This window comes from Athene noctua, chromosome 39 (assembly GCF_965140245.1).
Source record: "Athene noctua chromosome 39, bAthNoc1.hap1.1, whole genome shotgun sequence".
Taxonomy (NCBI): Eukaryota; Metazoa; Chordata; class Aves; order Strigiformes; family Strigidae; genus Athene; species Athene noctua.
In genome coordinates, this window is record NC_134075.1 from 391776 (window position 1) to 407900 (window position 16125).

Below are 16125 nucleotides of genomic sequence, written 5' to 3' on the forward strand. Positions count from 1 at the left end.
GGGGGGCGCAAAAAAGGGGAAACTGAGGCACACACAAGCCTTGGGGTTGGGGAGGGGGGGGGCCCAGGCGTGTGGGTGCTGCCCCCCCCCCCCCCAAATTAAAATATTTGCCCCCCCCCCCCCCAAAAACAGACGCCTGGGTCCCCGAAAATAAATTAAAAAAATTAAATAAAAATAAAAAAAAAAATGGGGGGGGGGGCGGCGCGAGGCAGAGCAGCAGAGCAAGCACAGCGAGAAAAAAAAAGGGGGGGGGCACACATATAAATTTTAAGGGGGGGGGGGAGCCCCGTATTTTTTGGGGGGGTTTGTGTCAAGTTTTTAAAGCGGGGGGGGGGCCTACAGGGCGTGGGGGGGGGAGAAGGGAGAGAAATTGTAAGATTGGGGGGGGGTGGGCTCATTTTTTTTTTTTTTTTTTGGGGGGGGGCGGTGTTTAATTTAGGGGGTGCTGTAAAAATCGGGGGGGGCAAGGAAAAGGGGGTGTGGGGGTGTGTCCCCCCCCCTTGGGTTTATTTTTTTTTTTGGGGGTTGGGGGGGGGGGAAGGGGAATTGGGGGGGGAAAAAAAAAAAAAAAAAAAGGGGGGGGGGTGTCCCGTTACCTTTCGGGGGGGCGGGGCGGGCGGCGGCTCCGGGCGGCGGCGCGGGGGGGCCGGGGGGGGCAGCGGCGGCGGCGGCGGGGGCCTGGAGGGGGGGGGGAAGGGGCAGCCGCTCCAGGGGGCCCCCCCCTGAACCCCCCCACCGGTAGGAGCCGCCTCTGCGCCGGGAGAAAAACCTCAGCCGGGGAGGGGCGAGGGGGGGGGACACACACCCCGATTTTTTTTTTTTTTTAACACGGGGGGGGGAGGATTTAAGGGTTTTTTTTTTGGGGGGGGGGGAAGAGAAAGATGCAGGAGCGACACGACAAACCCCACCCCCCCCCCCCCACCCCCGGTCCCCAGCCTCCGTCCCCCCCCCCCTGTGAGAAATTAGGGGACCCCCCCTTAAAAAAAAAAAAAAGGGGGCCCCCCCCCAAAGCCAAGCAACGCGGAGAGGACCCAGGCGTCCGTGTCACCCCCCCCCCCAAAAAAAAAAAAAAAAAAAAAAAAAAAAAAAAAAAAAAAAGGTGGGGGGGGACGACGACACACACGACACACTCAGGGCTCTGGGTGCTTCGTAGCAGCGCCCCCCCCCCCCCAACACAAACCGCCCCCCCCCCCCTCCAAACTGGTCCATACTGGGCGCCCCCCCCCCCCCCCCGTGCCCAACCCCGGTGTTTTGTACGTGCCTCAGTTTCCCGTTGGAAAAATAAAAAGAGAAAAGGGGGGGGGGGGGGGGGGGGTGTTACTGGGAGCTACTGGGAGAAAACGAGGGAGGGTTTAGCGGTTGTGGGGTGAGATGGGGGGGGGGCTAAAAAAAAAAAAAAAAAAAAGGGGGGGCACCCACCATGGCGCAGCGCAGGCATTGCCTCCAGCGGCACTTCTGACGCTTGAGGTTCTGGCCCCCGAACTTGGGTTTGTCCCGGCAGAAATCGCAGCGCCCGCAGTCGCCCGGGCGCAAACAGGCCTCGCACGCCCCGCACCGACGGCTGGCCCGGCTCCGCGCCCCCCGCTGCTGGCAAAAAGCCGCGGGGGGGGGGGTCACCCCCCCCGCCGTTTCCCCGTTCTCTCTTTTATTTTTTCTTTTTTTACGCCCTCAAACCCCGTTCAAATCCTCCCGCAAAGCCCCGAACGTCAGGTTAGGGCGTGAGCGGCTATTCTAAGCGTTACGGTTAGGCTGGAGGGGGGTGCGGGGGGGGGGTTGTGGTGCGGTGTTAGGGGTGTTAGGGTGTTAGGGGAAGGGAGGGGTGGCTATTAGGGGGGTTTATGGGAGCTGGGCTCCGCTATTCGAGGTAATACGGGAGCTGGAGGCTGCTCTTGGGAGCGGTGGGGGTTTCCGGGCGCTGCTATTAGGGGGGTTACGGTACCTGCGCCCCCGCTATTAGGTGTGTTAGGGGAATTGAGCCCTGCTACTAGGGGTTTTACGGTACCTGGGCCCCGCTATTAGGAGCTTTACGGCACCTAGGCCCCGCTATTAGGAGCGTTAGGGGAATTGAACCCCGCTATTAGGGGTTTTACGGTACCTAGGCCCCGCTATTGAGGGTTTTACGGTACCTGGGCCCTGCTATTAGGGGTTTTATGGTACCTGGGCCCCGCTATCAGGGGTGTTATGGGAGTTGAACCCCACTATTAGGAGCTTTATGGTACCTGGGCCCCACTATTAGGGGTTTTATGGTACCCGAGCCCCACTGTCAGAGACTTTATGGTACCTTTGCCTCACTATTAGGAGTGTTACGGTAGTTGAGCCCCACCATTAGGGGTTTTACGGTACCTGGGCCCTACTCTTAGAGGTTTTACGGTACCCTGGGTCCCCCTATTAAGAGTCTTATAGGAGTTGAGCCCCACTATTGGGGGTTTTACGGTATCCGGGCCCCACTATTAGGAGTCTTAGGGGAGTTGAACCCCACTATTAGGAGTTTTATGGTACCTGGGCCCCACTATTAGCGGTTTTACGGTACCCAGGCCCCACTCTTAGAGGTGTTACGGGGGCTGAACCCCATTAAAAAGAACATTATAATTTATAAGCCCCGCTACTAGCAGTGTTACGGTACTGTGGCTACAACCTTAGAACTGCTACGGGAATTGAACCCCACTATTAGAGGTTTTACGGTACCTGGGCCCCACTATGAGGGGTCTTACGGGAGTTGAACCCCCCTATTAGATAAGTTACGGTACCTGGACCACAATATTAAGGGTTTTACGGTACCCCGGCCCCCGCTATTAGGGGTGTTACAGCAGCTGAACCCCACTATTAAGGGGTTTACGGTACCTGGGCCCACTATTAGGGACATTATGGGATCTGAAGCCGGGTATTAGCATTATTATACTATGTAAGCCTCAATATTAGAGGTACTACGGTACCTAAACTGCACTATGAGGGGCGTTAGAGCATCTGAAGCCCAGTATTAGGCGCATTATGGGAGCTGAACCCCACTATTAGAAGCATTATGGTACCAAACCCACAATATTAGGGGTGTTACGGTACCCGAACCCCGTAATTTGAGACATTATGGTACCTGGGCCCCAATATTAGGGGCATTACGGCAGCCGAGCCCCAACATTAAAAGCATTACAATGCCTGGGCCCCACCTTTAAGGGCGTTACGGTACCTGAAACCCGCTATTAGGTGCATTACGGGAGCTAAACTCTACTATTAGCAGTGTTATAGTACCTGGGCGCCACTATTAGGGGCGTTACGGTAGCAAGATCCCAATACTAGGAGCATTATGGGATCTGTCCCCTGCTATTAGGGCCATTACGGTACTCAAATCGCAACTATTAAGAGCATTACGGGGCCTGACCCACGCTATTAGGGCCATTACGGTACCTGGGTCCCAATATCAGGGGTATTACGGACCTGGCCCCCGCTATTAGGGCCATTACGGTACCTTAGCCCCAATATTACGGGCATTACTGGAGCTCACCCCCAATATTAGAGACATTACGGTACCCAAACCGCACTATTAGGGGCATTACGGTACCTGGGTCCCAATACCAGGGGTATTACGGGAGCTCAACTCCGCTATTAGGGGCGTTACGGTACCTGGACAGCAGTATTAGGCAATTACGGGAACTAAACCCCACTATTAGGAGCATTACGGTACCTGGGCCCCAATACTAGGAACATTACGGGAGCTGAACACAGCTATTAGGGCCATTACGGTACCTGACCGCCCACTATCAGGGCCATTACGGTACCGGGGCGCCAGTATTACGGCCATTACGGTACCCAGACCCCACTATTAGCGGCATTACAGGAGCCGCACCCCACTATTAGAACCATTACGGTACCTGGGCCCCAATATTAGGAACATTACGGGATTTAACCCCCGCTATCGCGGTCGTTACGGTACCTACACCCCGCTATTAGGAGCATTACGGCAGCTGAGCCCCGCTATTACGAGCATTACGGTAGCAGGGCCCCGCTATTAGGAGCATTACGGGAGCCGCGCCCCGCTACAGTTCTGGGACCTGAACCCCAATATTCCGCCCGGGAGCGGCTTTTAGGGGCGTTACGGTACCCCCCGAACCTCCTGGGGCCCCGCTATTAGGAGCATTACGACCCTCCCTTCCCCATAGACACGCACTGAGGCCGTATTACCTGTAATAGAGGAGCCCCACAAAAAAAAAGAAAAAAAAACGAAGGTTCTGGGGGGAACTGAAGGATTTGGGGGGGTCCCAGGGGTTGTGGGGAGGAAGAAAGAATCTGGGGGGGTCCCTGGGGGTCTTGGAAAGGGGAATTTGGGGTCCCGGGGGGGGGTTTGGGGGGGTCCCCACACTCACCCCGCCCCCGCCGCGGGTTCCGGGGTGCTTGGGGGGTCTCCCGGTTTTTTCTTCTCCTTCACCTTGTTCAGCTGCTTCTAGGACGGGGGGTGGGGGGTGTGATGAAATTTTGGGGACCCCCCCGAAGTTTTGGGGGGACCCCAAATTATTTTTTTTTTAAAGGGGGGGGGGGGGTGTCACACTCACCCTGTGCCTGGTGGTGGGGGCGGCGCTGGGCTCCCGTTCCAGGGGCGACTTCCATTTCTGCAAGGGGGGGGGGGGGGGTGGGTGTAAAAAATAATTATTGGGGTGCAGGGGGGGTTCCCCCAAAATCCCCTGAACCCGCCCCAAAACAAGAAAAAGGATTTTGGGGTCTCACCAGCTTGCGGGGGCCGTAGGTGTTTTTCTTGGCCACTTTCTGGGGGGAGAAAGAAAAAAAAAAATTAAAAAAAATAAAAAAAAGATTGGGGGGGGGATTTTGGGGTGTCGGGGGGGGGGGGTTTTGGGGTGGTTGGGGTGCTGGGGGGGTCGTGGGGGGGGAGTTTGGGGTGTTGGGGGGTCACAAGGGGGGTGTTTGGGGTGACAAGGGGTTCGGGGGGGGGCGTTTTGGGGTGGTGGGGTTTGAGGGGGGGGTCATGGGGGGGGTTCGGGGTGTCACAGGGGGGTTTTGGGGGGGTCGTGGGGGGGGTTTGGGGGAGTTGTGGCGTGACAGGGAGGTCACGGGGGGGATTTTGGGGGAGTCGGGGTGTCGGGAGGGTCACCGGGGGGTTTGGGGGGGGGGGGAGGGGGGTGTTTTTTGGGGGTCCCCACCTTGGGGCGCAGGCAGCGGCGGCGCAGGCAGCGCCACTGGCGCTTGAGGCCGGGTTTGAGGCGGCGCAGGCAGATGCAGCAGCTCCCACAATCCTCGGTGGTCAGACAGCCCGGGCACGAGCCACAGCCCAGCCCCTGCGGGGCGACACGCGTCAACGCGGGAAAACACGCGTCGACACGGGGGGACGCGCGTCGACGCGGGAAAACACGCGGCCTTGGACACGGGTATGGGGACGTGGGGGGAGACGGGGGGGGGTCAGGCAGCCTGGAGAAGGCCACAGAGCAGGGTCTGTGGGGCAGAACATGAGGTAACATGGGATAACACGCGATAACATGAGACAACATGCATCAACACAGGTCAACACGCAGCTTTGGACACGGGTATGGGGATGTGGGGGGAGACAGGGGGAGTCAGGCAGCCTGGAGAAGGCCACGGAGCAGGGTCTGTGGGGCAGAACATGGGATAACATGGGATAACATGAGACAACATGCATCAACACGGGTCAACATGCAGCCTTGGACACGGGTATGGGGACGTGGGGGGAGACGGGGGGGGGGTCAGGCAGCCTGGAGAAGGCCACAGAGCAGGGTCTGTGGGGCAGAACATGAGGTAACATGGGATAACACGCGATAACATGAGACAACATGCATCAACACAGGTCAACACGCCGCTTTGGACACGGGTATGGGGACGTGGGGGGAGACGGGGGGGGTCAGGCAGCCCGGAGAAGGCCACGGAGCAGGGTCTGCGGGGCAGAACATGGGATAACACGGGATGACATGGGATAGCGTGGGTTAACATGCATCAACATGTGATAACACGGGATAACATGCAACCTTGGATGTAGATATGGGGACATGGGGGGATATGGAGGATCCAGCAGCCCGGGCATGAGCCACAGAGCAGGGTCTGTGGGCCAGAACACGGGATAACACAGGATAACAGAGGACAACATGGGACAACACGGGACAACATACAACCTTGGACAGGGGTATGGGGACACGGGGGGGTACGGGGGGTCACGCAGCCCGAGTAGGAGCTGCAAGACCAAGGTCTGAGAGGAAGAACACGGGATAACACGGGACAACACGGGACAACACGGGACAACACGGGACAACACGGGACAACACGGGACAACACGGGATAGGAGACATGGGTGTGGGGATACGGTGGGTCAGGCAGCCCGGGCAAGAGGCACAGACCCGGCCCTGTGGGCCAGAACATGGGATAACACGGGATAACGCGTGTTGGCATGGGATAACATGTGCCAGCACAGGATAACACGCATGAGCACGGGATAACATGCAACCTCAGACATGAAACGTCAAAGAGCCCGGGCAGGATCCATGGGGCAGGCCCTGAGGGCCAGAACACGGGGTGACACGGGGTGACACGGGGTGACACGGGGTGACACGCAGCCCCCGAGGGGTCCGTGGGGACAGAGCAGGAGCCCAGAACCCGGGGGAACACGCGTGAACACGCGTGACCGGATTGGGGGGGGACGGACAGTGACACCGGGAAGTGACGGTGACACGGGGGGGGTGACACCAAAGGCGTGAGGGTGACACTGGGGGTGACAGTGACAGGGGTGACACGAGGGGGAGGGTGTGAGGGTGACGGTGACAGTGACACCGGGGGCGTGACGGTGACACAGGGGAGGGGACAGTGACACGGGGGGGACATGGGGGGGTGATGGGGACACAGGGGGGTGACAGTGACACGGGGAGGGGTGTGACGGGGGGGGTGAGGGTGATGCTTGGGGTTACAGTAACAGTGGGGGTGACACCGAGTGACACTGGGGGTGACAGTGACACTGGGGGGGTGAGGGTGACACTGAGAGTGACACTGGGGGGGTGAGGGTGACACTGAGAGTGACACTGGGGGGGTGAGGGTGACACTGGGAAGGGTGACAGAGGGTGACATGGGGTGACACGGGGAGGTGGCGGTGACACTGAGGGTGACGGGGGGGTGACAGTGACACTGAGGGTGACACGGCGGGGTGAGGGTGACACTGGAGGTGACACTGGGGGGTGAGGGTGACACTGGGGGTGACGGTGACACTTAAGGTGACACTGGGGGGGCGAGGGTGATACTGGGGGTGACACGGGGTGGTGACAGTGACACCGAGGGTGACACAGGGGGTGACATGAGGTGGTGACGGTGACACAGAGTGACACTGGGGGAGTGAGGGTGACACTGGGGGTGACGGTGACACTTAAGGTGACACTGGGGGTAAAGGTGACACTTAAGGTGACATGGGGGGTGACACTGGGGGGTGACACTGGGGGGTGACACTGGGGGGTGACACCGGGGGGTTAACAATGACACTGAGGGTGGCCTGGGGGGGATGATGGTGACATGGGGGGGGGTGTCAGTGACCCTGGAGGTGACACTGGGGGGGTGACAACGACACCAGGGGGGTGAGGGTGACATCGGGTGGGTTGGGGTGACACGGGGGGGGCGAGGGTGACACCGGGGGGGTGACAACAACACCAGGGGGGTTGGGGTGACACGGGGGGGGGCGAGGGTGACACTGGGGGGGTGACAACGACACCGGGGGGGTTGGGGTGACACCGGGGGGGCTGGGGTGACACCGGGGGGGGTTGGGGTGACACCGGGGGGGGTTGGGGTGACACCGGGGGGGGGGCGAGGGTGACACCGGGGGGGGGGCGAGGGTGACACCGGGGGGGGGGCGAGGGTGACACCAGGGGGGGTTGGGGTGACACCGGGGGGGGTTGGAGTGACACCGGGGGGGGTTGGAGTGACACCGGGGGGGGTTGGAGTGACACCGGGGGGGGTTGGAGTGACACCGGGGGGGTTGGAGTGACACCGGGGGGGGTTGGGGTGACACCGGGGGGGGTTGGGGTGACACCGGGGGGGGTTGGAGTGACACCGGGGGGGTTGGAGTGACACCGGGGGGGGTTGGAGTGACACCGGGGGGGTTGGGGTGACACCGGGGGGGGTTGGGGTGACACCGGGGGGGTTGGAGTGACACCGGGGGGGCTGGGGTGACACCGGGGGGTTGGGGTGACACCGGGGGGGTTGGAGTGACACCGGGGGGGCTGGGGTGACACCGGGGGGGTTGGGGTGACACCGGGGGGGTTGGGGTGACACCGGGGGGGTTGGAGTGACACCGGGGGGGTTGGGGTGACACCGGGGGGGGTTGGGGTGACACCGGGGGGGTTGGGGTGACACCGGGGGGGGTTGGGGTGACACCGGGGGGGGTTGGGGTGACACCGGGGGGGTTGGGGTGACACCGGGGGGGCTGGGGTGACACCGGGGGGGGTTGGGGTGACACCGGGGGGGCTGGGGTGACACCGGGGGGGTTGGAGTGACACCGGGGGGGGGTTGGGGTGACACCGGGGGGGTTGGGGTGACACCGGGGGGGGTTGGGGTGACACCGGGGGGGGTTGGGGTGACACCGGGGGGGGTTGGGGTGACACCGGGGGGGGTTGGGGTGACACCGGGGGGGGGTGGGGTGACACCGGGGGGGGTTGGAGTGACACCGGGGGGGGTTGGGGTGACACCGGGGGGGGTTGGGGTGACACCGGGGGGGGTTGGGGTGACACCGGGGGGGTTGGAGTGACACCGGGGGGGGTTGGAGTGACACCGGGGGGGTTGGGGTGACACCGGGGGGGGTTGGGGTGACACCGGGGGGGTTGGAGTGACACCGGGGGGGCTGGGGTGACACCGGGGGGTTGGGGTGACACCGGGGGGGTTGGAGTGACACCGGGGGGGCTGGGGTGACACCGGGGGGGTTGGGGTGACACCGGGGGGGTTGGAGTGACACCGGGGGGGTTGGAGTGACACCGGGGGGGTTGGGGTGACACCGGGGGGGGTTGGGGTGACACCGGGGGGGGTTGGGGTGACACCGGGGGGGTTGGGGTGACACCGGGGGGGCTGGGGTGACACCGGGGGGGGTTGGGGTGACACCGGGGGGGCTGGGGTGACACCGGGGGGGTTGGAGTGACACCGGGGGGGGGTTGGGGTGACACCGGGGGGGTTGGGGTGACACCGGGGGGGGTTGGGGTGACACCGGGGGGGGTTGGGGTGACACCGGGGGGGGTTGGGGTGACACCGGGGGGGGTTGGGGTGACACCAGGGGGGGTTGGGGTGACACCGGGGGGGGGTGGGGTGACACCGGGGGGGGTTGGAGTGACACCGGGGGGGGTTGGGGTGACACCGGGGGGGGTTGGGGTGACACCGGGGGGGGTTGGGGTGACACCGGGGGGGCTGGGGTGACACCGGGGGGGCTGGGGTGACACCGGGGGGGGTTGGGGTGACACCGGGGGGGGTTGGAGTGACACCGGGGGGGTTGGGGTGACACCGGGGGGGGTTGGGGTGACACCGGGGGGGTTGGAGTGACACCGGGGGGGGTTGGGGTGACACCGGGGGGGGTTGGAGTGACACCGGGGGGGTTGGAGTGACACCGGGGGGGTTGGGGTGACACCGGGGGGGGTTGGGGTGACACCGGGGGGGTTGGAGTGACACCGGGGGGGGTTGGGGTGACACCGGGGGGGGTTGGAGTGACACCGGGGGGGTTGGGGTGACACCGGGGGGGTTGGGGTGACACCGGGGGGGTTGGGGTGACACCGGGGGGGTTGGGGTGACACCGGGGGGGGCGGGGCCGCGGTACCTTCTTGACGATGCGCAGGCAGCGCCGCAGGAGGCACTTCGGGGGGGGCGCGGGGGAGGGCCCGGGGGGGGGCCCGGGGCGGGCGCAGGCGCTGCAGATCCCGCAGTCGGCCGGGATGCGACAGGCCTGGCAGGAGCCGCAGCCAACCCGCTGCCGGGAGGGGAGGGGCAAGGGTCGGGGGGGGGCGGGCACAAGGCCACGCCCCTCCCGGTGCCCCCCACCCCAAAAAAAAATTTAAAAAAAAAAAAAAAAAAAAAAAAAAAAAAAAGGGGGGGGCGGTACCTTGAAGAATCGCTGCTCCCGGTTGAAGTCGCGGCGCTGGGCTGGGGGAGAGAAAAATGGGGGGGTCAGGGGGGGTCGGGGGGGGTCGGGGGGGGGTCGGGGGGGGTCAGGGGGGGGTCAGGGGGGTGGGACACCCCCCCCCGGGGTCTGGGGATGGAGCAGGGGGGGGAAAGGGGGTGGGGGGGGAAAGGGGGGGGGAAACAGGGAGGAGAGAGGAAGGGGAAGGGGAAAAATTAAAAAAAAAAAAAAAAAAAAAAAAAAAGGGGGAAAAAAGGGAAAAAAGGGGAAAAGAGAAAAATAAAAAAAAAGGAAAAAGATGGAAAAAATAAAAAGAAAACGAAAGGAAAAAAGAAGGAAATCAGAAACACAAAGAAAAAAAAAGGGGAAAAAAGAACAAAAAAAGGAGAAAAAACGGAAAAACCGGGAAAAAAAGGGAAAAAAACCGGGAAAAAAAGGGAAAAAAACCGGGAAAAAAAGGGAAAAAAACCGGGAAAAAAAGGGAAAAAAACCGGGAAAAAAAGGGAAAAAAACCGGGAAAAAAAGGGAAAAAAACCGGGAAAAAAAGGGAAAAAAACCGGGAAAAAAAGGGAAAAAAACCGGGAAAAAAAGGGAAAAAAACCGGGAAAAAAAGGGGAAAAAACCGGGAAAAAAAGGGGAAAAAACCGGGAAAAAAAGGGGAAAAAAACCGGTGAAAAAAGGGGAAAAAAACCGGGAAAAAAAGGGGAAAAAACCGGGAAAAAAAGGGAAAAAAAACCGGGAAAAAAAGGGAAAAAAAACCGGGAAAAAAAGGGAAAAAAACCGGGAAAAAAAGGGAAAAAAACCGGGAAAAAAAGGGAAAAAAAGGGAAAGACCGGGAAAAAAAGGGAAAGACCGGGAAAAAAAGGGAAAAAAACGGGAAAAACCAGGGAAAAAACCAGGAAAAAGGGGAAAAAGGGGAAAACGAAGGAAAAAAGAAAAAAGGGAAAAAAGGGGGAAAAAAAGAAAAAGAAATAAATGAGGAAAAGGAGAAGAAAGAGGAAGAGGATGGGGGAGGAAGAGGAAGAAAAAGAGAAAAAAGGAAGAAAAGGGGGAGGAGGAGGAAGAGGAGGAAGGCTCGCTGTGGTAAGCGGGGCAGGGGAGGAAGAGGAAGGAGGAAGAGGAAGGAGGAAGAAGAAGGAGGAAGAGGCGGGAGGAAGAGGCGGGAGGAAGAGGCGGGAGGAAGAGGCGGGAGGAAGAGGCGGGAGGAAGAGGCGGGAGGAAGAGGCGGGAGGAAGAGGCGGGAGGAAGAGGCGGGAGGAAGAGGCGGGAGGAAGAGGCGGGAGGAAGAGGCGGGAGGAAGAGGCGGGAGGAAGAGGCGGGAGGAAGAGGCGGGAGGAAGAGGCGGGAGGAAGAGGCGGGAGGAAGAGGCGGGAGGAAGAGGCGGGAGGAAGAGGCGGGAGGAAGAGGCGGGAGGAAGGCTCACCGCGGCAGGCGGGGCAGAGGAGGAGGATGAGGAGGAGGAGGATGAGGAGGAGGATGAGGAGGAGGATGAGGAGGAGGAGGAGGAGGAGGAGGAAGGCTCACCGCGGCAGGCGGGGCAGAGGAGGAGGATGAGGAGGAGGAGGATGAGGAGGAGGAGGATGAGGAGGAGGAGGATGAGGAGGAGGAGGAGGATGAGGAGGAGGAGGAGGATGAGGAGGAGGAGGAGGATGAGGAGGAAGGCTCACCGCGGCAGGCGGGGCAGAGGAGGAGGATGAGGAGGAGGAGGATGAGGAGGAGGATGAGGAGGAGGAGGAGGAGGAGGAGGAGGAGGAGGAGGAAGGCTCACCGCGGCAGGCGGGGCAGAGCCACCGGCAGCGGCGCTGGGGGGGGAGCGTCACCCCCGGGAACAGCCTCTGGCACCCGGCGCAGCACCTACAGCAAAGGAGGGGGGGGGGGGGGGTGTTATTCCCTCAAATAATTGGGGTTAAACCCCCAAAATCCCCCCAAATCCCCCCAAAAATGCCGGAGGGGACCCCCCCGCCCCCCGCCGCCCCCCACTCACGCCACCACCCCCTCCTGGGGGGGCTCCGGGGGGGCCCTTTTGCGGGTGCGACGCGCCGGCAGGAGAGGGGGGTCCGCTGGGGGCGGAGCCTCAGCGTGGGAGGGCGGAGCCTCGGCGCGAGGAGGTGTGGCCACGAGCGCCGCGGGTGGAGTCTCCTCCGTAAGGGGCGGAGCTTCCGGGGCTGGGGGTGGAGCTTCGGCAGCCGTGGCCCCGCCTACTTCGCCCTCTTCTTCTGCTTTCTCCTCCGTTGGGGGGGGGGGGGGAGGCGAAAGGGGGGGCAGGGGGGGCACGGGGGGGGGCTCCGGGGGGGGCCCCGATGGTGGGCGCCATTTTGGGCCCTTCCTGCCCTGGGAAGAGACAAAAATCGGGGGGTTACAAGTTGGGGGGGGGGACATTTTGGGGGGACAAACAGCCCCCCCCTATTATTTCCCCCCAAACCCCCATTATTTCCCCCAAAACCCCATTATTTCCCCCCAAAAAAAACAATTTGGGGGGGGTCTCCCCTTAATTTTTAACCCCCTCAAGACACCCCCCCAAAATTTAGGGACCCCCCCCCAAGCAAAAATATTTAAAATTGCCCCCACACACACTTAACACTCCCCCCCCCCCCCCCCCCAATTGACCCCCACCCCTATTTTGGGGCACACACACCCCCCCCAAATTTGGGGGGGTCTCCTCCTAATTTTTGACCCCCCCCCCCCAAAAATTTAGGCACCGCCCCGCAAATTTCGAATTAGCACCCCCCCCCCCAAATTTATCCCCCCTCCCTTTTAATTTAAACATTTCCCCCCCCCCCCCAATCATTCCACTCCCATTTTATCAAAAAAAAACCCAAAAAAAAGTTTCGGGGACCCCCTAAATTTTTAAGGACCCCCCCCCCGATTTTTTGGGGACCCCCCCCCGATACCTTGGGGGGGCCGGAACGTTCCAGCCCGTTTTTAAAGTCGAAGTTGCCGAGGTCGCGGCTGGGCCCCAGGAACCGGCTCAACTCGATTTTGCTCCGAAATTTTTCCCCCGTGGGGCTGAAAAAAAAAATAAATTGGGCGGGGGGACACCCCAAAAGTTTTTAGGGGCTCGGGGGGGGGGCCTCAAGGGACATCAGGGGACCCCAAAATGTCACCGGGGACCCCGAAATTCCTCCCCGCCCCGCCTCGAAGGCTCGGAAATAGCCGAAGATGTGACTGGAAGAGTTGAGGGGGGGCTTGAAACTGAGATTGAGGGGTGCGGGGGGGACTTGAAACTGAGATTGAGGGGTGCGGGGGGGCTTGAAACTGAGATTGAGGGGTGCAGGGGGGACTTGAAACTGAGATTGAGGGGTGCGGGGGGGGACTTGAAACTGATATTGAGGGGTGCGGGGGGGACTTGAAACTGATATTGAGCGGGGGGGGGCTTGAAACTGATATTGAGGAGCGGGGGGGGACTTGAAACTGATATTGAGGAGCAGGGGGGGGACTTGAAACTGATATTGAGGAGTGGGGGGGGACTTGAAAACTGATATTGAGGAGTGGGGGGGACTTGAAACTGATACTGAGGAGTGGGGGGGACTTGAAACTGACATTGAGGAGTGGGGGGGAACTTGAAACTGACATTGAGGAGTGGGGGGGAACTTGAAACTGACATTGAGGAGTGGGGGGGAACTTGAAACTGACATTGAGGAGTGGGGGGGAACTTGAAACTGACATTGAGAAGTGGGGGGGAACTTGAAACTGACATTGAGGAGTGGGGGGGGGGGACTTGAAACTGATACCAAGGAGCGGGGAGGGGCTTGAAACTGATATTGAAGGGACTTGAAACTAAGATTGAAAGGTGGGGAGGGACTTGAAACGGATATTGAGGGGACTTGGAACTGATACTGAGGGGTAGGGGGACTTGAAACTGATATTGAGTAGTGGGGGGGACTTGAAAACCATATGGGGGGGAGAAGAGTTGAAACTGATATTGGGGGGGGGACTTGAAACTGATATGAGGGGAATTTCAAACTGATACTGAGGAGTGGGGGAGCTTGAAACAGATATCGAGAGAACTTGAAACTGAGATTAAGCGGTGGGGGGCACTTGAAACTGATGTTGAGCCATAGGGGGGCTTGAAACTGAGATTGAGGGGTGGGGGGACTTGAAACTGAGATTGAGGGATGGGGGGGGGCGATACGAAACTGATGTTGAGCCATGGGGGGGGAGCCTCGAAACCGCTATTGACGGGTAACAAGGAACAAACTGAGGAATGGGGGGGGCGATACGAAACTGAGATTGAGGCGTGGGGGGCACTTGAAACTGATATTTAGGAGTGAGGGGAGATTTGAAACCGATATTGAAGGGTGATGGGGAACTTGAACCTGATACTGAGGGGTGGGGGGACACCTGAAACTGATACTGAGAGACGAAAAGAAACTTGAAAGCGATACTGGGGTGGCTTGAAATTGATATTGAGAGATGGGGGGGACTTGAAACTCACATTGAGAGGTGGAAGGACACTTGAAACTGGTATTAAAAGGGAGCTTAAAACTCAGTATGAGGAGCCGAGCAACTTGAAACTGATATTGAGGAGCAGTGGGGACTTGAAACCGATATTAAGAACTGAGGGGGGTGACATGAAACCGATATTGAGCCATGGGGGGGGGCCTTGAAACTGATACTGAAGGGCGACAAGGAAGTTCAAACTGAAATGGAGGAGTGGGGGGGCACGTGAAACTGATATTTAAGAGGGAGGGGAGATTTGAAACTGATATTGAGAGATCAGGGAGCCTGAAACTGGTATTAAGGGATAAGAGGGAGCCTTGAAACTGGTATTAAGGGATAAGGGGGAGCCTTGAAACTGGTATTAAGGGATAAGGGGGAGCCTTGAAACTGATATTAAGGGGTGAGGAAAAAAAGCTGACATTGAGGAGTGGGAGGGCGATAAGAAAGTGGATCTATTAGGGGTGGGGGGAGCCTTGAAACTGCTATTGAGGCACTAGGCGGGAACTTGAAACTGATATTAAGAAGCGGGGAGCGTTTAGAACTGATAGCGAGGGATGGGGGAGCCTTGAAACGGATATTAAGCAAGGAGGGAAAACTTGAAACTGATATTGAGAGGAAATGAACTTAAAAACCTGATGTTGGGGGGTGGGGGGATATGAAACTGATATCGGGGGGGACTTGAAACTGATATTGAGGGGTGGGGGGATTGAAACTGATATTGAGGGGTGGGGGGAACTTGAAACTGGTACTTGGGGGGGCTTGAACCTGATGTTGGAGGCGAAGACTTGAAAGTGATATTGAGGGGGAAGCTTAAAACTGATATTAAGGAGTGGGGGGGCCTTAAAACTGATATTGGGGGGGACTTGAAACTGAGATTGAAGGGTGGGGGGGTTTAAAACTGATATTAAGGGGAGGGGACTTGAAACTGATATTAGGGAAATTTTGAAACTGAGATTGGAAGAGGGCGGCCTTAAAACTGATATTGGGAGGGAATTGAAACTGAGATTAAAGGGTGGGAGGGGCTTAAAACTGATATTAAGGAGGAGGCATTTAAACTGGTAGTGGGGGGGGACTTTAAACTGAGATTGAAAGGTAGGGGAGCTTGAAACTGATATTAAGAAGTGGGAGGGGTTTAAAAGTGATATTGGGGGGTCTTGAAACTGAGATTGAAAGGTGCGGGGGGCTTAAAACTGCTATTAAGAAGTGGGGGAGCCTTAAAACTGATATTGAGAGGAACTTGAAACAGAGATTAAAAGTTAGGGGAACTTGAAACAGATATTAAAGAGTGCCTGGGCCCTTAAAACTGATATTAAGGAGGGGGGGGCCTTGAAACTGATATTAAGGAGTGGCAGGAGCCTTGAAACTGATATTAGGGGGCCTTGAAACTGAGAATGAGGAAACCTGAATCAGAGATTGAAAGGGGGAGCCTTAAAACTGACATTAAGGAGTGGGGGGACTTGAAACTGATATTGAAGAGGGGGGGGGGGGGGGGGGCCTTAAAACTGATATTAAGGAGGGGGGGACCTTAAAACTGATATTGAGGGGAACTTTGAGATTAAAAGTTAGGCGGGCTTGAAACTGATATTAAGGAGTGGGGGGCCTTA

At 59.0% G+C, this 16125-nt stretch overlaps 1 protein-coding gene and 1 pseudogene across 1 annotated transcript in view; both read right to left on the reverse strand.

Moving 5' to 3' along the window:
- Positions 1–672: 672 nt before the first annotated feature.
- The window catches only part of LOC141973006 (methyl-CpG-binding domain protein 1-like), a 15737-nt gene continuing 284 nt past the window's right edge, over positions 673–16125 (reverse strand). Inside the window, exons 2-12 of the mRNA XM_074931088.1 lie at positions 12973–13087; positions 12066–12412; positions 11850–11935; positions 10064–10104; positions 9782–9931; positions 5145–5279; positions 4714–4752; positions 4542–4598; positions 4356–4432; positions 1420–1587; positions 673–751 (exon numbers count right to left, since the gene is read on the reverse strand). Coding sequence (XP_074787189.1) covers position 751; positions 1420–1587; positions 4356–4432; positions 4542–4598; positions 4714–4752; positions 5145–5279; positions 9782–9931; positions 10064–10104; positions 11850–11935; positions 12066–12412; positions 12973–13087 — 1216 coding nt within the window. The 3' untranslated portion in view covers positions 673–750. The remainder of the gene's footprint in view (positions 752–1419; positions 1588–4355; positions 4433–4541; positions 4599–4713; positions 4753–5144; positions 5280–9781; positions 9932–10063; positions 10105–11849; positions 11936–12065; positions 12413–12972; positions 13088–16125) is intronic.
- LOC141973038 (uncharacterized) lies at positions 5858–9394 on the reverse strand (annotated as a pseudogene).